General features: G+C 40.2%; 1 protein-coding gene across 2 annotated transcripts; it reads left to right on the forward strand.

Moving 5' to 3' along the window:
- Window positions 1-7,902: 7,902 nt before the first annotated feature.
- Window positions 7,903-20,774, forward strand: MORF4L2 (mortality factor 4 like 2). Of its 2 annotated transcripts, none has more exons than XM_045779400.2 (4): window positions 7,903-7,998; window positions 10,701-10,789; window positions 17,999-18,103; window positions 19,471-20,774. In XM_045779400.2, exon 4 carries the CDS (start codon window positions 19,495-19,497, stop codon window positions 20,359-20,361), a length of 867 nt encoding a protein of 288 aa, XP_045635356.1. In that variant the 5' UTR covers window positions 7,903-7,998; window positions 10,701-10,789; window positions 17,999-18,103; window positions 19,471-19,494; the 3' UTR covers window positions 20,362-20,774. The 2 variants fall into 2 exon arrangements, with proteins under 2 accessions (XP_045635356.1, XP_045635355.1); XM_045779399.2 differs by lacking the exon at window positions 7,903-7,998 and adding an exon at window positions 9,186-9,321.
- Window positions 20,775-21,062: the final 288 nt, after the last annotated feature.

A 21,062-nucleotide genomic window follows, 5' to 3' on the forward strand; every position in this document is an offset into this window, starting at 1 on the left:
ACCATACTATTTAGCCTTCTCATAGAAAGGTAAATGTCTAGTGTGGGTTGGCATAAGCATCCATTCTCTGAGTCTGACTCCTCGTTTTACAGAGGACCTAACCCTGAGATTCTGGCTCTTAGTGCCCTGAAAATCTCCCTAATTGAGCCCAGTGAAGGCAAAATCCTTCACTAGAAATTTGAAGCTATGAAGCGAGTGACAGTATAAAGAGTACACTCAGTTGTGAACTCCATTAAGGTACGAATATCTTCTTCATCTGTAACTGAGAGCACAGAGTTCGAAACAGTGGAGGTGAGCAATAAATACCAGCTGAATGAACAAATGCAAGTGTTAAAGTAAATGCTTTCAGCTCTAGTGCCAAATCTCTCTGGTTGGAATAATCAATGAGTAAGTTTTCTTGTATTTTTGGAGGAATAAGTGGTAGCGGGAACAGGTATGAGAGAATAGGAGTTCACAAGATAACTGGGAGGCTAGGGCTTGGGGTAAGCTGAGGTTGGAGCTCTTTGGGTTTTGTTTGAATCGGTTTTTTGTTTTGTTTTTTAAAAGTCAGTATTATCTAATTATTTCCTCATTCCATAATCAAAAACTTTTAAAGCTTTCTCTTTGCCCCTAGATGTAAGAACAATCTCTTCAGGCTGGCTTTCACCTACCAATATTGCCTCATCTCCCTTGGATTCATTCATAAATTTTTGTGGAGCACCTGCCACAATATGCCAGGCATTGTACTAAATATATGGGCAACACAGTGAAAAAGAAACATAGCCCCAGCATCAGAGGGCTTGTATTCTGGTGTGGGAGACAAACTTGTACTAAGTTATTAGAGAATAATAAAATGGAGAAAATGTAGAAGTATTATAGAAATATTTAAGAGAGGGTGGGGTGCCTGGGTGGCTCAGTCGTTAAGCATCTACCTTCGGCTCAGGGCATGATCCCAGAGTCCTGGGATCGAGCCCCACATCAGGCTCCTTCACTGGGATCCTGCTTCTTCCTCTCCCACTCCCCCTGCTTGTGTTCCCTCTCTCGTTGGCTGTCTCTCTCTCTGTGTCGAATAAATAAATAGAATCTTTAAAAAAAAAGAAATATTTAAGAGAGGGACTTGACCTAGTTGTAGTTGAAATTTGGAGAAGAGATGTCCTTGAAGGCTTCCCTGAGACAGAGACATTTAAGATATGATCTAAAAGAAAAGTAAGAGCGATGGAAGCAGGGAAGACATAAAGGGAGGCAAAGAAGAATGAAAGGGTCGGGGAGGAGAGTTTTAAAGAAGGAAGTGTTGTAACAGATTTGCATTTTGCAAAGAACATTCTGAGTGCAGTGTGGGGAAAAAATTGTAGGGAGACAAGAGTAGGTTATTAGTTGAAAACAGTCATGGCTTAAAAAGTGGAAAGTAATGGGTGCTAGGGAAACATAAAGCAAGGGTACTTAACCTGGAGATCAAGGAAGTCTTCTGAAGATATGACATTTCAAGTGAGACCCGAAGTCTGGGTTAGCTATGCTGAGAAGTTTGGGGGTGAGGAGTTGAAGAAAGTCTCTGACACAATAACTGCTTTAGCCAAAGCAGTCCTCATTTTTGTAATGCTTTGGTCCCAACCTGGAATGCCAACTGCCTTTTCCTTCTAGGCAAATCATGTCTGTCTTTCTAAGGCCATCTCAAATCCCTCCTTCTCTGATCATGCCCAGATATGGCTTCTCTTGCTTCTAAACTCCTATTCCATGTTTGTCGCCTAACATTTAAAGATACACTGTTTAGTATTTTTACTTAACTTTATACATATCTCCAAACTCCTTGTAAGGTCCTTGAATTTATGAACTGTCTTCTATAACTTTGGCATCATCCCAGGTACCTAGCCCATTGATGGGCACATTAAGTTACTCTTATTAAATGAACGAATGGCTGGTTCAGTCAGTAGAGCATGCAACTCTTGATATCAGGGTCATGAATTCAAGCCCCCTGTTGGGTGTGGAGCCTATTGAAAAAAAAAAAGAATGAATGAATGAATGAGTGAGTGAGTGAGGCACTGTAGTCCCTGCAGGGCTCCTTTAGTAACTTACTATTATCTGTGAAGCTGAGAAGGAAAGGGGTCTACTTTCTCTGAAAGATTTCTGTTACTTGCATCCAAAGACCTAAGATTTGAAATCGACAGCTCCTTCCCACTGGTCATTGCTTCTCACCCCCTTCCAATCCTGCCCCCCTTTCACCACCGCCACCACCTTCTATTGTTTCTTCTGTCTTCTGGTTGTCAGCCAGGATGAGAAAATGGTCTAGCTGTCCTCAGAGACTTACGCCAGCCTGGACGGCTCTGCAGTGCCATGAAGGGCCAGGACTTTTGTTTACAGCTGGGACCATGGTGAGGTGGTGAGCACAGCTGACAGCCCCACTCTGAAGCAAACATCAATCTTCCTCTGTCCTCCCAGCCAAGTTTCACAGACCAGCTCTATTGAAAGCTGGCGGCACCCGCCTGGGTCTCACTGACGTCCCACCCACAACCCTGGCCTAGGAGCAACTGGGTGAATCTCGGCTTTGTACCTTTTTAGGAACTGCCCTTGCTCTCTTCTCTGTCCCCAGTTTCTAATCATGTTACCTCAACCTTCAGGGCCTTGAAAGAACATGTCCTCCTAGGTCCCCACGCCCTAAACAATGCCCCACCTCTCCAACCATATCTTACTTCCAGCAATGTACTAATACCCTTCTTTGCTCAGTGGCACAGTAAAAGCACAATAACAAGAACCAAACCACGTAGTTTTCAATGTGTACTTTATGGAGCCGGTTCCAAGCTCAGCAGACAGGTTCCAGTTCCTTGGGCATGAGCGCATGTATGCGTGCGTGCATATATGTTGTCTGTGTGTGTGTACTCTTTGCCTTCAGATGGCTTTCCCAACTGTTTTAAAGCCTGCAAATCAGATAGGGTCTGGAGTCTTCAAAGAATACCTTTTGAGATTCCAAGTGGGGTCCTCTTTGCCACATATTCTGCTCCCTGGCCCACTTCCTTAGTAGCTTTGCCCTCTCCAGCACTCACCTGGAATGAGAATGAAGCCTTTTTTTTTTTTATAGTACTAGCTGTCTCTTGCCCCCAGGTACCCTTTGCCTGTGATTCTCTGCCTGCTGGCTAACACAGCTTCCATCAATTACCTGATGCCTATTTCCATGGTTTTCAAACTCCCCCTACTCGCAAATGCCCAAGGGATATGATATACTTCTTTCACTAATAGTGGCTGATTCCAGCAGCTTCTTCAGGGGTTTGGTGGAGGGGGACTGCAGGCCAGAGGAGATTGTCCTTCTAGGGGATCTTATCAGAATTTCTGATGCACAGGCCTTTTCAATTTAAAATCTCCCCTCCCCAGATTTTTACATGGCACATCACTACTAAAGGGGTGTACATTCCACCCCACCCCTAGGTTAATTAGTACTCTTCTAAAGAGGAACCTATGTATGTTCTTCTCCCCATGACTGATGAAGCACTTTTTTGTTGTTGTTTTTAAGTGTTTTATTATGGAAGACTTCAAAAAATACACAGAAGTAGAAAGAATAGTATAACGAACCCCCATGTACCCATCATAAATCTTCAACAATTTGAAGATGCAGCACTTTAAGTACTATTGGTTTGTCCTCTTTAATAATATGGCAGCTGAAGTTTTCAAAAGACATAGCTTTTTTCATTCCCAATAAAATGGGGACTGTGGGTGCAGTTTATAAGCATAAGCAAGTCATCTCTGGAAAACTGGCTCAAGGCATCCACTTGAGGCAATGATCAGATTATAGGAGTCTACATACACTGGTGAAAATCAGTCCTCATCGCTGTTGGTTGATGTATAACATGGATAACTTAACATGATGATTCCAAGTAAAGCCTGTGGTTCACAAAACCACAAATTTCAGCATATTGCATGCTAAACTACTGACTCAGGAAGGGGACACCAAGGCATTATGTGCAGGATCACCCAAGGACTACATTGGTTAGATTTAGGGTCTCAGTCATTTGAAGTAACCTCTTTCTACTAAACGGATGGGTCAGTTGAAGCAGGGGAGGGTTGATTATAGGAGGAGAGAGGAGCTAGAAGAGAATATCTTAAAAGGATAAAACTTTCCCATGACTATTTCCATCCTTTGCCCTGTCTGTCATAGGCTAACAAACTAGACTGATGCAGAATAATTTGCTGAACTGGTTTGTGAAATCCCTATGGAATGAGGCAGGTATAAAAAGATAGAAAAACATTATTATTAAAGAAATACCATTTTGCTTAGCCTTGAAATATTAAGGTTTTTAACTTTTAAATTAACCAAAGTCTCTTAAAAATCATCCAATAAGTAGTAAGAACCAAATGAAAAAATATCAAAATAACCTAAGAACGCAACAATTTCACCTACTATCCAGACACCATGACTGGTGTCCCTATCTACTCTCTCCAAAAAAGACTGACACTACCTTCCAGACCTAGGAAGGCTCTTAGCCACCAGGCAAGGGCAACAGACACCGTTAGGCAGGGCAGGAGTACCCAATGAGAGGGAACACGCAGAGGCTGAAATTCATTCTTCCACTGCCCTAGTGGAGCTCCAACATCGATGAGAAAGAAAAGTATTTTTCTCATTGTTTCACTGGAGTGGACACTTCTCTACAGTTTGTCTGCCCCCAGGTGGCTCATGTTTCTAATTAGCACAAAGGCATTGTATGAGCAAATGGTAGCCTTGAAAATTAATGTAGAAATCTTGGAGCCATTTGGTGTTCTCTCTGAAGGCTGGGACGGTAAACTCTCTGTCTGGACTTGGGTCTTGAAGCCAAAGAAAAAGTAATTTAAGCTATCTTTCCCTTCCAGTTGAAACAGATTGTGAAGACAATGGTTCAGCTATAAATGCAAAAGGAAGAAGAGTAACTTGCATTTTCTGAAGACCCGCTAAGAAGCAGTAATCTGCTGAAGCTTTATCCTACTTAGTAAATGGAAGGAGCAGGAGAGTTTTCACATTGGAGAGGGTAGCATTGCATAATGAAAAAAACAAGACAAAACAAAACATGGGCTTTGGAGTCAGAAAGAAGTCTGAATGTTTGCTCTGCCATTTACTTGTTGGCAACTTGAAGTGAGTTTTTAACTTCCCTGGGCTTCAGTGAAGATTCCCTAAGATAATAAATGTAAAGAACTGAGCACAGTGTTGACTAGCACATAGAAGGCATTCAGTTCCTATGTCTTTTTCTGCTACTACCCTGACTCCAAAGTTAATTCACATTATTCACATCCTCATCCTGGAGATCTCATTCAACAGAGTAGCACATAAGGATGGGACCACTAGAGAGAATATTGGCGTGAGAGCTAGGAGATGTAGGTCCCAATGCCGGACATATCCTCTGTTATAGTACATTGGGTAAGTTACTCCCCTCTCCTGACTCTGTAAATAAAACAGGAGAACATACCTAGCTCTAATGCTGAAAGGAAAGAGCAAAGGAAATCACTTTTTTTGGATGAATTATACACTATGCTAAGTCCTTTTACATACTTTATATATGCTAAATCAGCACTGTACCATAGAGCTTACTGGGATGGTGGGGATGTTCTGTATCTGTTGATGTCCAAGATGGTACTAATACGAGCCATAAGTAACTATTGAGCCCTTGAAATGTGGTTAGTACAAGTGAGGAACTGAATTTTTAATTTTACTTAACTTAAATTCAAATTGAAATACCCATGTGTCTAATGGCTACTGTTTTGGATACTGCAACTCTAACACTATGAAATAGGAATATTTTTTCCCACTTAATGTTCCCACTGATAATATGCTGGATGTTGCATACACTTAATGCATGGTAAAACTGAGGCTCAGAAAAGTTAAAGAACATGATGAAAGTTACATAAACCGTAACTAAACAAGATTCAAAACTGAGCAGCAGAAAGTTTAGCAGGGTAATACTGTCAGATATACCAGGAATTACCCAGACTCCACCACTTACTAGTTGTATGACCAAAGAAAAATAATTATTGTCTCCAGAACTCACTTTCATCACCTATAAAATGATGATAATCATCACCTAATTCACAGGCCTCCTGTTGGGATTAATGTGTATAGAGCTATATAGTGTGGCCCATAATAGGCTTTCAACAACTGTGTTTCCTCACCACCCTATTTCTCTCCCACACATAGAAAAGGTTCAGACAAAAACGAAAAAAGAGAAGTGTAGGGTAGAGAGAGCATTTGGGAAATACAAAAGCAAGAAGGAAAACACTCATGAGCTTTACATGATATCTTATTATAGAATAGCTATGAGGGAGGGTATGAAATCATCAAAATATTTCCACTAATTTGGTTTGCTTTCCTGTCCTCTTCTTGGCGCTCTAGTCAATGTTATCCAAAGCAGGGAACAAGGTATTTGTAATGTATTTTGAGGCAAAGAAAGACAAGCTATGATAGCTGAAAAACAGAGTACTGTCAAGGGCCTGGGCTTCAGAAGCAGGTAAAGTTCAAATCCTGACTCCCATATTGGTATGCACCAAAAAAACAATTGAACACCTCTGTACATTAGTTTTTAATCTTAAAATGGGTCTGATAATATGCTGGATGTTGCATACCTGAAACTAATATAACATTGTATGTCAACTATACATCAATGAAAAAGGACAAAAATTTTTGATAAAATATTCAGGGTGTCTCAATAAACATAGCATTTATTACTGCACTTTACATTCTGTAGCACCCTCTAGTGGAGTGTACAAATATCAGCATTGCATTTCTGCCTTCCAAAGCCATGGTTTTAACTTCATTGTACTCTGGAATCACCAGCACAGTGTAACACAAATAACCAAACCCTGGCCCCGGGATTTCTGATTCATTAGGTTTGAGGTGGGGCCTGAGCATCTGAATTTCTGACAAGTTCCCCAAAAGTGATAATTATGCTACTGGTGTGTCTGGAAAACACTCTTTGAGAACCACATCTCTAAATCTTGCCCCATCCCCTGTGTGTGTGTGTGCACATGTATGCATGCACACAAGTGTATATGATTGGCAATTGAAAGATATATTTTGGTTTTTGAGTTTTATTCATACCCATCTAATGAGGTTTTGTGAGGAATAAAAGAATATCCATGTAAAGGATATGACATAGCATCTAATATATAGAAAGCATGCAAGAAAACAGTATCACAGAACATAAATCGTTTGCCCAAGGTCTGACAGCTAGTAAGTGGGGAATTAAAAGTAGGTCTCTAACTCTAAAGACATAACAAAGTGTAGCAGTACCACTGCAAACACACATATTTAATAAAAATTTCAAGAGAAAAAGATCAGTTTTCAATACCAGGATCTAGGGGCGCCTGGGTGGCACAGCGGTTAAGCATCTGCCTTCGGCTCAGGGCGTGATCCCGGCGTTATGGGATCGAGCCCCACATCAGGCTCCTCTGCTATGAGCCTGCTTCTTCCTCTCCCACTCCCCCTGCTTGTGTTCCCTCTCTCGCTGGCTGTCTCTATCTCTGTCAAATAAATAAATAAAATCTTTAAAAAAAAAATACCAGGATCTAAGTTTTTATCTGTCTTTATTGACTAAACAGCCACCTATATTTTCCACTGGGGAATGTTGTTAGGATTGGAAGAGAAGGTGCACAGAAAGGATTCAGATCTTCATCAGCATCAGTGCCTGGAGTCATTCATCAATTCTGACCCCGCAAAATGCAAGAAGGAATGAAGAGAGGGGGGAATTTTTTTTTAAGAAGAAACAAGGAAAAACATTTGGATCTAGGGCCATAGTCCTCTGCCTGGTTGGGCTATTTACAAAAGTTAATTTGATTTTTTTCTTAGCAATGAAAGATATACATGATCCCTATACATTGTGGAGTTCAACAAATCAGAAAGGGGGGAACAAAATCCCATAATTCCAGGGACTAAACAGCCAATCCTTTGCTGGGATTTGGTGGCATCTAGTGGCAGACTCAAGAGGTATAAACCTCACCCAGAGAACTTTCTGGAAAACTAGCTGAGTGCCTACTTGTCTGAAGGGCACTGTGCTTGGAGATCAGGACAAAAAGGTAAGAGAGCCTCAGTCCCTGCAGAAATTCCGAGTGTGTGTGTATAGAGAGAGAGAGACTGGAGGGGAAGGCTATAACGTATATTACCAGCAGAAAATTGTGTTTGTGCCAAGAGAATGGCAGGCAACTTTGGAGGGGGGAGGGAGAGAATACCAGGGAACAGGAAGAAGCGCCACCTTGGAATTGCTAATATGGGGATGGGAGCGTTTGACTCTTAATTATTGGAGGGCTATGGTTTAGAACAGAATTTTGGCAACAGAGAAAAACGTGGGAAGAAAGTGTATTTTTGGGGTCTGAAAATTAAATCGATAGGAGAGGCCAAAATATTTCTGGCAAAGGTTCTTTATTGCTTATAGTCGCCTTGACTCATTTTCCTTTTCATCAGAACAATTTTCAAACTAATACAAAAGTAGAGACCATTCCGTACACAGCGCGCGGGCACGCACACACGCAGATACACATGTGCGCGCACACACACGCACGCCCCCGCTACGGGACACACACGGGCCCCAACGCTAGGGGCGCACGCCTGCGCACACCCACCACCAGCGACGCCACGAGGGCTGCCGCGCACACATCCCAACCCCAAGGCTACGCGAGATCGTCCGCGCACAAACACACGGGCCCCAACATCACGCCCCCACACACCCACCACCCCAACACACTTATTAAAACCCCCCGCTCCGCTTTTATTTTTTTTACTCCGACAATTGCGCAAGAGGTTGGGGGGCGTGGCCCCAAATTTGACCTCGCGCTTCCCCACTCGCGGGAACCTTAGCTCATTTCCGCCCATCCTGTTTCCGCAGGCCACGTAGACACTTCCTTTCCCAGTGGAAAAAAAAAACCCATAATGCCTCCCTGCAGGAAAAAAAAAAACCTCTGGTCAGAGGAACTCTGGGTCGTGAAAATAGGCCACGTGAACACCCTGCCCTATAGACTTATGACCCAACGGCTGTCGCGCTTTTGGGGGGCGGGCTAAGAACCTAAGAGGACGAGCGTCATTGGCCAGAGTCCGCACTAAAGGAGAAAGATGATTGGCTTGCTTCAAGCCTTAACCATGAAGAAGCAGGTTGCTAGCACCCGCCTTTACTGCGGCGAAGTGTCATCGCTGACGTGTTAGGCCTCGTCCAATCATTTGGTTATGGAACATTCTAAAACTTAGACAAGACGATTGTGATTGGCTGGAGGCCATAAGCCCGCCTCCAGGGTGACGTGTCTGCCTATGGATATCAGTTGCCAGAGAAACCTGGCTTTACTATGGCGGTTGGAGGGACGGCTGTGATCACACGTCGGCTGCTGGAAAGAACTGGATTCTCGTTTCAGGTTTCGGGGTGGGGGTGGGGTGAAAGGGTTGACGATTTCTTTTTATCGTCGCATATATTGAGAAGATTAACTAATGGCTTCACAGTTGGGCAGAGCTGCGTTCAAATTCCTAGTCGCCAACGCCCAGCTTGGGCTGGCTCCTGTTCTTTCAGTGTCTCGGTTTCCATGTTTGTAAAATGGTGATAATAATAGTATCTACCTCAGAGACGTGTACCTCAGAGGCTTGTACTGTGTATTAGTGCGTATAAGATACTTAATACCAATCCTGGTTCCGAAAGCTATTCGCTATTATTGTGGAGTGAAAAACCCGCGTAACAGAATGAGAAAAAAACATAAATTATGTAAATTCGTTCGTTATAGTGTTTTTCCTGCCCGTCAAATTCTTTCCTATAGGAAATTCGAGCTATAAAAGAGATACATCAGTTTTTACGGATGAAATAATATACTATTTGAGAATTTGCTCAAAATAGCGGGGATTGGAATTTTCCATATTGAAAAGTTTAAAAGGCGGGGGTGGGGGGAGATGGAGAACGAGAGCGATCAGGAGATGAACCACATGCGATGAGTAGGCCTTGTTTGGATCCTGATTCGAACACATGAAGTAAAAAAAAAGAAAACCTGTTTAAGATGCATCGGGAAAATTTGAAGACGGATTTGATGGTTTAAGGAATTGATGTCGATTTTTAAGACGTTATAATGGCATTAATGGTTATGTTTTCAAATTATCTTTATCTTGTAGAGATATATAGGAAAATATTGCGGATTAAGTAATAAAATGTCTGGGAATGACTTCAGATACGTTGATGACTGGGATTTGCTTCAGAATAATCTCAGCGGTAGGGGGAAGTGGGGAGGGGTATAGATGAAACGAACCTGGTCCTAAGTTAATAATTGTTTGATTTGAGTGATGGGGCACACGGGGTTCCTTATATTATTCCGTCTTCTTTGGTATATGTTTGACATTTTCCATAATAAAATGCAGAAAATCAGCTATTCGGTGAGCTTAAAAAAAAAATCGGAGTGGGGGGGAGCAGTGGGTGGGGTTATAGATGAAACAAGATGGCCTTCAGTTGGTAATTGTTGAAGCTGGGTGATGGGTATAGGTTTATAATATTCTTCCTTCTATGTTTTTATTCATTTGAAATTACCCTTCGTAAAATAAAAAAAGACAATTGCTTTATCAAAAATAAAGATAAATGTACAATAAAGTAATTTTGAAAATACAGCCACAAGAAAGGAAAAAGAAACATTTGTACATTGTTTATCAGCTATGGTGTCCTTTGTGTGTGATAAAATGCATTGGTTGATGGAGGGAAAATAAAGGATCTCATATCTTTTTTACTTTATGTCCTTTTCTGTCCCTTTCTTTGACCTTCCAGGCCATCATCAGAAAAGCTAAGTTTGCTGTGTAGTAAGGATCAGAAGATCTGATCCTGATTGCAGAACCATCCCTGATTACAGAATCTGGGTAAGTGCCTCCCTTCTCCTGGCCTCAATTCTCAAACAAGATAATTCCACATAACCTTCCTAACTGTCCAGGAATATTTTGAAGATTAATAAGCACCTTTCTGGGAAAGCACTCTAAATTCTAAGAAGGAAAGGATGGGTGCTTCCAGTATAGCAAGTGCCCAAACAACAGAGGACTGTATAATCTTACATTCTTTGATAAAAGATACTACAATTGATACCCTAGAGTTAGTTCCATATATATATATATATTAATTATTCTTTAAAAAGTTTGTGGCATCTCATATACAGCATAATTAAGTGGCTGAAAGCAAATACTGACTTCCCTCATTTGAATTCTGACTCTGCCACTTACTATGTGATCCTGCGCAAGATACTTATCTCCCTTTGTCCCTGAATATCCTCATGTGTAAAATAAAGATGATAATAGTTCTTACTTCATAGGATTTTTGAAGGGATTACATGTAAAGTAACAGGACAGTGCTTGGCACATACAAGTGTTTGCTTTAATAATAATTATGGTTCTATTAATACTTCTGGTACATCCTGGTTTACCCACACATACACTCTTAAACTTCTAAAAGCAGTGGATTCTTCTGTTTGGAAATGTAAAAAAATTAATACTGTTGGTTTCTTTCCTGATTTTCCAGAAGCAGCAGTTACCACTAGAACTGAATTCTGAAATTAAGACTTCTGGCTTGTCCTAACAATCTAGAAAGAAATTGAGTATATTGATCATACTTATTTACAAGGGAATTTCCAGGAGCTATAATTTTAACTAGGAAATCATAACCATATTCAGTCGGCTAACAGTTTTTGTGTCATTCCTCCTTTGTCTCAGACTCAAAAAATATGTTAAACATAAAGGAAGTTTTCCAAGATCCAGAAGAGAATGGATGTAAATGTAACTGGCATGGTATATGTGTATTTAAAGGTTTATTCCAACAAACCATAGGCGATTTTGTTCACACTTCATTTGTGACACACTTCGTTTTTCCCATGGAGTCACTATATTTTCCTTCTACTTTTTTTTCTCTTCTGAAATCTGGGTTGCAGAGGAGGGCGCTGCCCTGGTGGAAAAGATACAATAGATGGGTAGGCACAAAATCCCTTTACAGGAGGCCATTTGGAGAATGATTAAGGGCAAAAGGGAGGGAAGTGGGCTGTTAGGCCAGTGGGAGCTCAGAGAAGGCAAGGTCCAGGGTATCCTGAAATGGAGAAAGCCTCAAAGGAAAAGGACCTTGACCTGCGCCTCCAAGAAAGGGCAGAATTTAGAAGGGGGGAGGGGAACCAGTCTGGTATGCCTACAAAATACACACAGTGATAATTTACTGAAAAGTCCAGCTGTGTATGAGATCTAAGGATAAGAATAGATCAGAAAATCATTGAATTTTAAGTATGTGTATTTTAATACAGATTTTTAGTCATGTAATTAATATGTGAATATATTATTCTTATAATGAAAAGGTGTAAATTATGGAGTAGGCTCAGGTTTCCATTTCTTCACCTCCAATTCTCTCCAGAGTTAACCTCTATTCTCACTTCTGTTTTCTTCTAGATCTCTAAATTATGTACCTGTTTAAAAACATACATGGATATATATATATATATAATAACGTTTTGTGTTTTCTTTTACATAAATATGGTATCACGCTATACGTATTGTTTTTGCAATTTGCTCTTTTTATTCAGCGAATTATCTTGGATGTCTTCATGTCCATTCATAGAATTCTATTTGATTGCTTTCACAGTGGTATTGTTTTAACTAGCATGATAATCCGTATTAGGGATAAACCACATTTTATCTTTCCAAATCACTAGTGATAGTCGGTTGACTCCAGTGTTTGCTACTTCAAAGAATGCATCAGACATCCTTGGAAACCATTTACAAGTGTTATTCTAGGGCAACATGTATGTCTTTATGATAATTAAACCAATGTGATACTGGTGTGAGAGCAGGTAGCACTATGACAGAACAGATGACCTAGAAATAGTGATAACCTTTAAAAATTGAATAATCAGAAATCATTGGGAAGAGGGTAACTTAAAAAACCCATGTACATCTAGGAGTTTAGAATGTTCTATAATAGCGTTTGAAATCAGTGGGGAAAGGATGACCTCTTTAATAATAATAGAAAAAGTTATATATTTGGAAGAAACTATAGAAATACCAAGAAATATAGGAAACCATTTTTAGAATATCGATTTGGGAGCGTTTTCCTTAGGTGTGACGTAAATGCCAGAGTTCACAAAGGAAAAGGTTGACATATTTGTCTGTGTGATTATATATACACAAACACACACACACACACACACACACCCAGAGAAGGAAAATGAGTCTGGGAAAAAATGTTTCCAACACACCCAAGAATACTTAGGATTTAATTATTAGAAATCAATAAAGGAAGCAAACGCCTGGTATAAAAGAGAACAAAAATATTCACATAAGAAAAACATACACATGAATGTGGAAGATGCTCAATGGTATTACTACTTACTAGATAAGCAAAAAAATTTTTTCAAAAAGATGTTTATCCCGTGTAGGTGAATGAACTTTAACGTTTTTGCTGGGAGTACAAATTAAAGCGGTTCTTTACAAATTGAATTTCCCTCTATCTCATCGAAGTTGTAAGTACACCAGTCCTTTGAAGAGAATAGTCCTGAAATCCCTAATGCTCTAATAATTTGTACACTTAGGACTATTACAGCATTTCTGTAATAATGAAGTATTGGGAACAACCTAAATGTTAATTAGTAAGGGAGTGGTTAAATTCTGACACATAGAGATTATAGAGTAATGTGGATATTAAAAAGAATGAGCTAGGTATGTGTGGACAGAAAGATGCCCATGACAGAGTGAGAAAAGGTGTGGGGCAATATGTCTCACCTTTGCCAAATCAAATATAAAATAGATATTTAGTTTTGAAGGTTATGTATTTATGTGAATATGCACATAAGATTTGAAAGCTTACACGGCCATTCTGGGATTGGGGAGGGGAGGTTAAGGGAGAATCCCCCCCGTCTTTATGTATTTTGGAATTTATACGTATGTAAAGGAAAGATTATCCATGAATGGTGCCACAGAATTAACTACTTGGGGAAAAAGTGCGGATTTTCATTTTGTAACTTACAAAATAAATTCTGGATGGATTAAGAATCTAAAACCTCCATTAAAATGACATCTTTTAACAGTGGAAGGGAAAACTGGCATTTCATTATATAAAACTTTAAAATCTTAACATCAAGCACTATAAAAACACTAAGGGAAATATTTGCCCCAGACTGATAAAATCACTAAGAGCCAACTGAATGGGCACATGACAAAAGCCTATATAGCCAATAGATGCTTTTTATTTTTTTTTAAGATTTTATTTATTCGACAGAGATAGAGACAGCCAGCGAGAGAGGGAACACAAGCAGGGGGAGTGGGAGAGGAAGAAGCAGGCTCATAGCAGAAGAGCCTGATGTGAGGCTCGATCCCATAACGCCGGGATCACACCCTGAGCCAAAGGCAGATGCTTAACCGCTGTGCCACCCAGGTGCCCCCAATAGATGCTTTTTAAATGTTAAAGCACGTCTAATGACTGAACAACTAAACATTTTATCAAATTTTGTAAATGAGCCTAGCCACTGCTGACCAGAGTATAAGTGATAGTTTTATACACTACTTGTAAGGTTGGAAACTGGTACAGCCTGGGGGAAGTAATTTGGCAACGTGTTATTACCTCTTGACCCGCTAAATCTGCAACTGGAAATATTAAATAATAGGAAATGAGGACAAAAATGTAATCGTTACTGCAGGGTAAATTGAAGAGGAATCACTTCCATTGAGGGTGGTTAGATTAAGGCATAACCATTTGATGAAATACACAGCTCTCAAGATCTACTGTATTATGTTACATGGGAAAAATAGTAGTGATACCAAGTTCTTTAAAAGGGAAGGTTAAGATTTGGTAACCAGTTTAAGCTCAATTCTGTTTAAATAAGTGTTCATACTGAAATTTAGAAAACTAGGGCAAACCTACAAATGTGTTTTCTCAATGTCTGGCCTATCCCTAGAGCTGACCTGTAGAAAACAAGTGGGGAAATATTTGATGACTCGTCCCTAATTTGTGCCTCCATTTTCTTCATGTGTTGGATCACTTCCTCACTTTGATTCTCTGTTGTATACCCACCAGGGACCTAAGTGCTGCTCCAAAATACATGTGCTATGTGTAACACAGACCTGTGGCACATAGATTAATGGTGTAGTTCTATAAGCAGAACCAACATGAGACATGTAAATACTAAACTGGAGTACTGACGTCCGCTTCATATGGTATTGGAGATGGGAGAGAAACGTGGACTGGGGTTGGAGATTTAAGGAGGAAAGAAGACTTCTGTGGTATTTAGATGGCGACAAGGGAAAGAGCATAATGGGAGCAAAGAGTAGGTATACTAAGCCAGTAAACAACGTTAATAAAGCCTGAAACTCAAGACAGGCTGGCAAAACAAGTTTAAAATGGCCCCAAATTAAGTAATCTGTAGTGCAAACTTTTTAAACAAATGTGCACAGCACATCTGTCATTGATCATGGAACAGTGTTAAACTGGGAAGGGAGGTACAAAGTGGAAAGCTATCCAGAAACTTGCATTACAAGTAGGAGCCAGACATCAAAAGGACAGGTATTCTCTTCTGATGTCTGGCTTCTGACTTCCAGGTAGTAATAGTTGCTTGTTTGATCTGTAGGATACTCAGATGAAAATAAAGGTACTGAGACAACTTTATAAAGGCTATTTCCGTGGCTTTATTCACTGGTCACAGACTTGACTTGTGCAGGTATTTTTCTGTATAATGTCAGATACTTCTTTGAGACTTTATATGAGTGATGGAAGAATTTATAGAGAATGATAGAACTCACCCAGTTAATTAGAACCAGGTAGAGTTCCTTTTTGTAGTTTTCCTATGAATGAATATATGTGATCAATGCCGAGGATGTACAGTAGGTTCAGCTGTCATTTTCAAGTTCCTCCTCAGTAAGGAATTGCTGATAACTGTGAGACTTCCAAAATACTTCCCATCCAGCCTAGCCTGGCCTCACTTCTGTTTTACACAGTCTGGCTGGCACTGAGCCATCTTGCTTTCTTTAGTTGGTATTGTAACTATCCCCTTTGTTTTGTGGAAACTCTGCACTGTATTAGCTCTGAGGTGGGTTTTCTGAATTTCACCTATATTACTTAAAAGTATTGATACCCTCAGATACTGTGTCCCCTTCTGTCCGGGTCACAATGAATATTTTTTTAGAAACATCCATTTTGTAAGCTCAATAGCTTACAGAGTAATGCCATAACACACTTGCCACTGTCTAATCCTTCACAGATGTGTCTGTTTATCCCTCTCAGGCAGAAGGTTTCTTTCTTTTTTTTTTTTTTTTAATGATTTTTTATTATGTTAGTCACCATACAGTACATCCCCGGTTTCCGATGTAAGGCTCGATGATTCATTAGTTGTGTATAACACCCAGTGCACCATGCAATACGTGCCCTCCTTACCACCCATCACCGGTCTATCCCATTCCCCCACCCCCCTCCCCTCTGAAGTCCTCAGTTTGTTTCTCATAGTCCATAGTCTCTCATGTTTCATTCCCCCTTCTGATTACCCCCCCTTTCTTTATCCCTTTCTTCCCCTACCGATCATCCTAGTTCTTATGTTCCATAGATGAGAGAAATCATATGATAGTTGTCTTTCTCTGCTTGACTTATTTCACTTAGCATTATCTCCTCCAGTGCTGTCCATGTTGTAGCAAATGTTGAGAACTCGTTCTTTCTGATAGCTGAGTAATATTCCATTGTATATATGGACCACAACTTCTTAATCCAGTCATCTGTTGAAGGGCATCTCGGCTCCTTCCACAATTTAGCTATTGTGGACATTGCTGCTATGAACATTGGGGTGCATATGGCCCTTCTCTTCACTACGTCTGTATCTTTGGGGTAAATACCCAGTAGTGCAATGGCTGGATCATAGGGTAGCTCAATTTTTAACTTTTTAAGGGACCTCCACACTGTTTTCCAGAGTGGCTGTACCAACTTGCATTCCCACCAACAATGTAGGAGGGATCCCCTTTCTCCACATCCTCTCCAACAATTGTTGTTTCTTGTCAGGCAGAAGGTTTCTGATTCCCACAGGGTCAGTATCCGTATTCACAGATTTTGATACTCTCTGAGGACCACCTTTGCCCTTTTTTTTTTTTATGCAGATCTTTGTGTCCTTTCAGTGAAAGGATACCGTTTGCTTAGTGAAAGCTCTGGCTCTCAGGCCTCTTTTCCCAATAACTGGTTTCCCTGATTCAAGGCTCTAGTTGTCTTGCGTTTCTTACCTCTTATTTTCCCCCTCAAGGCTTCCCTGACACCTGCTCACATTGTTTTAAGGGCTAGGGATTGGCCGAGGGGCTTTTTATATGGGTGAAAGTCCTAGTTACCAGAGAAACCGGGTTTAGGGCTGATGCACCATCGTCCCTCATTTTTTCCCAGAGGTTACCCTCATTTTAACAGTCTGGTATTGATTCATCTAGATACTTTCCCTATGCATTTATACATACCAGTTTAAAACAGGAATTTGATCACACTCACTGTGCCTAACAACTATAGGACTGGTAGTTATTTCTCGACCTGTGCTCTCTCTTCGGTATTGTACATTTTATCCATTATGCCCGTTTACCTGATAATGTAGACGAGCATCTTTCCGTATTTGTACATGGTTCTCGGCTTAATTCATTTGAGTGTTCTTCCATAGTGTGCATACATAATCTGTAGTGCCATTTCCCTATTGATGAGTATTTAGGTGTTTCTATGCCTTCAGTATTAAAAACACCACTGCAGTGAATATCTTTGTATTCATATTCACATGTATTCCTGCAAGATACTGTGCTAGCTGTTTAGCCAAATTGTATTTATGAAGTTCTGAAGAAGAACCTGTGAAGTCAAGGGATAGTTTTGCCTCATTCCATCAATGAGAAAAAGGCTAACAGCTTACACATCTTGCCCAAGTCCTCACAATTTATAAATGGGAGAGCCTAATTGAAGCAAAAGTATGTCTAACAGCAGAGCTCATATATTTTCTGTGTTATTACAGTTGTAAACCACATGGTCAAAAATTAGATTTCTTTTATTTTTTCTGTATTATTTCACAACAGTTCATCTTCATTGCAGATACCTGTTTTCCTTTCTAGGTTGTGTCTCCCACCTCATCCTTCCAGACCATCCCAGGAGATCTAGGAGGTTCCATCTGGGAAAACACTAGGAGTTCTTGGAAGGGAAAGAAGGAAGAGGATTATGTAAGTCAGAAAAATTGTTTTGTCTGTCACACTCTAAGAACCATAGAACACTATTTTTTCATCTTTAGCTTACTAGTTCTCTCTGCTGCATTTTATACTGAATATTATCCCTTGCCCTTCTTAAAACTCTCAACTTCTTTGGCTTCCAAAATAACATTCTCCTAATTCTTCTACGGCTGCTCTGACCATTTTTGTTGTGTTTTTGGTCTCTCTCCTCACCCCTTAAATATCATTCTTCTTAGGTTTTTCCAGAATTTCATACCTTGGTTCAGTTTTTCTTCCTCTTCTCTCCATGAATGATTTTGATGGCTTTCATAGCTTCCAGTAGCAGCTGTATGATGATTACTCTCAGATCTCTGTTTCTGGCTCTGACCTTCACCTGAGCTCTAAAATTAAACGTCCAACTGTACACCTCACACTTAGTAGATCCAGTACTGAACTTCTTTCTTCTTTAATCCACTTCCTCTTTCTTTAGATGCAGTCTCATTTGGTGATAATATTAATGACCTAATCACCCATTCCCAAAACCTGGGAGTCATCACTGACTTCTCCCTCACTGATTATCACCTCCTCCAACAAGCTAATACTGAAAGTGGTGTCATGTACCATTTCTTGTTTGCTCTAAAGTACTCTGTGCCTATAACTGTCATTGTACTAACCTCGTTTTTTAATTGCCATTTTAGATATTTGAATCCCTAGCACCGAGCATAGTATCTGTCCCAAAGCAGATACGCATTAATATATGTCTACTAACTGAATGCATGAATTATTTATTTCCTATTACTTTATTGCTGATTCTAAACTAACCATTAAAATCAGTGTTTTTATTAATTCATTAATTACCCAGGCTTAAAATTACAGAGCCACCTTTGACTCCTCCCTCTTCATTTACCAAGTTCTAGATTTGGTTTCTCTTGACTCTGTCATCACCCTAGTTCGGGCGTACCTGGACTTCTACAAAAACATTTACTGTTACTCATTTTGCCTCCAGTCAACTAATCTTTCTTATTTCTTTCATCTTGTCATTTCTCCTGTTCAGAGTCTTTAATTTCAATTCTGCTGCCTTCTGCCATTTCTTTTCCATTTAATTCATCCTTTTTCCAAAATTATATTCCTGCCTTTAGAGTGGCACCAAAAAACTAACTTATGGGCAAGTCTGATGAGTGATCGGATAGGGTGAGAGTAGTGGTTGGTAGTGAAGATCAGAGAGAGGGTGGAGGTAGTAAGTCACTTAATGATCCTGAACTAGGATTTGAAATCCAAATTCCAAGAGAATAGCTTGGGTTTTACTTGGTGGGCCTTTATGAAGCAGTGCATGTAAAGGTCACAAAAGAAAACAACCAGGTAAAATCCTTTATATATTACAGTGGTTGGAATAAAAACAGGGTTGAATGAGTTCCAGAAAGCAGGGTTCTCAAACTCGTGGACAACAATCTGCAGAAGAAGACAACTTCAAAAAACCAACTAGAAGCAATATGCAGAGAAGTAAGATGAGAGGGGCCTCCTCAGGAAAGAAGACTGCTGGTCCACAGCAGAAGAATCTGGAACCGGCTCTCCCAGGCAGATGGGGGGGTCGCTCTGCAGAGAACCCCCCTTCGGGATCCGTGCGGAAGACAAGAAAGAACAAGCAGAAGACTCCTGGAAACGGAGATGGTGGCAGTACCAGTGAAGCACCCCAGCCACCTCGGAAGAAAAGGGCCCGGGCAGATCCCACTGTTGAAAGTGAGGAGGCATTTAAGAATAGAATGGAAGTTAAAGTGAAGATTCCCGAAGAATTAAAACCATGGCTTGTTGAGGACTGGGACTTAGTTACCAGGCAGAAGCAGCTGTTTCAACTCCCTGCTAAGAAAAATGTAGATGCCATTCTGGAAGAGTATGCAAATTGCAAGAAGTCGCAGGGAAATGTTGATAATAAGGAATATGCGGTTAATGAGGTTGTGGCAGGAATAAAAGAGTATTTCAATGTGATGTTGGGCACTCAGCTGCTCTACAAATTTGAGAGGCCCCAGTATGCAGAAATTCTTTTGGCTCACCCTGATGCGCCAATGTCCCAGGTTTATGGCGCCCCACACCTACTGAGATTATTTGTAAGAATCGGAGCAATGTTGGCGTATACGCCCCTTGATGAGAAGAGCCTTGCATTATTGTTGGGCTATTTGCATGATTTCCTAAAATATCTGGCAAAGAATGCTGCATCTCTGTTTACTGCCAGTGATTACAAAGTGGCTTCGGCTGAGTACCACCGCAAAGCCCTGTGAGGGTCTACTGACCACTCGCTGTTATGTCTGGTATCTGTAAACACTCTTTTTGTTCTTAGTCTTTTTCTTGTATAATTGATGTTCTTTAAAATTGTTAATGTATAACAGGGCTTATGTTTCAGTTTGTTTTCTGTTTTGTTTTAAACAGAAAATGAAAGGAGTGCAAGCTCCTTTTCTCATTTCAAAGTTGCTACCAGTGTACGCAGTAATTAGACAAAGAAGAAACATTCAGTAGAACATTTTATTGCCTAGTTGACAACATTGCTTGAATGCTGGTGGTTCTATCCCTTTGACACTACACAATTTTCTAATATGTGTTAATGCTACGTGATAAAATGCCCTGATTCCTAGTGCCAAAGGTTCAACTTAATGTATATACCTGAAAACCCATGCATTTGTGCTCTTTTTTTTTTATGGTGCTTGAAGTAAAACAGCCCATCCTCTGCAAGTCCATCTATGTTGTTCCTTAGGCATTCTATCTTTGCTCAAATTGTTGAAGGATGGTGATTTGTTTCATGGTTTTTGTATTTGAGTCTAATGCACGTTCTAACATGATAGAGGCAATGCATTATTGTGTAGCCACGGTTTTCTGGAGAAGTTGATATTTTAGGAATTGTATTTCAGATCTTAAATAAAATTTGTTTCTAAATTTCAAAGCAAGTATTTTGCAGCGTGCCTTTAATATCACTGAGGCTGACAAG

The sequence above is a fragment of the Ursus americanus genome, chromosome X (genome assembly GCF_024610735.1).
Source record: "Ursus americanus isolate L20-20 chromosome X, mUrsAme1.1.p, whole genome shotgun sequence".
Classification (NCBI taxonomy): domain Eukaryota; kingdom Metazoa; phylum Chordata; class Mammalia; order Carnivora; family Ursidae; genus Ursus; species Ursus americanus.

What these genes read in the sequence shown, in the direction of transcription:
- MORF4L2 (XM_045779400.2), top strand. Translation starts at nt 19,495, where the DNA reads ATGAGTTCCAGAAAGCAGGGTTCTCAAACTCGTGGACAACAATCTGCA.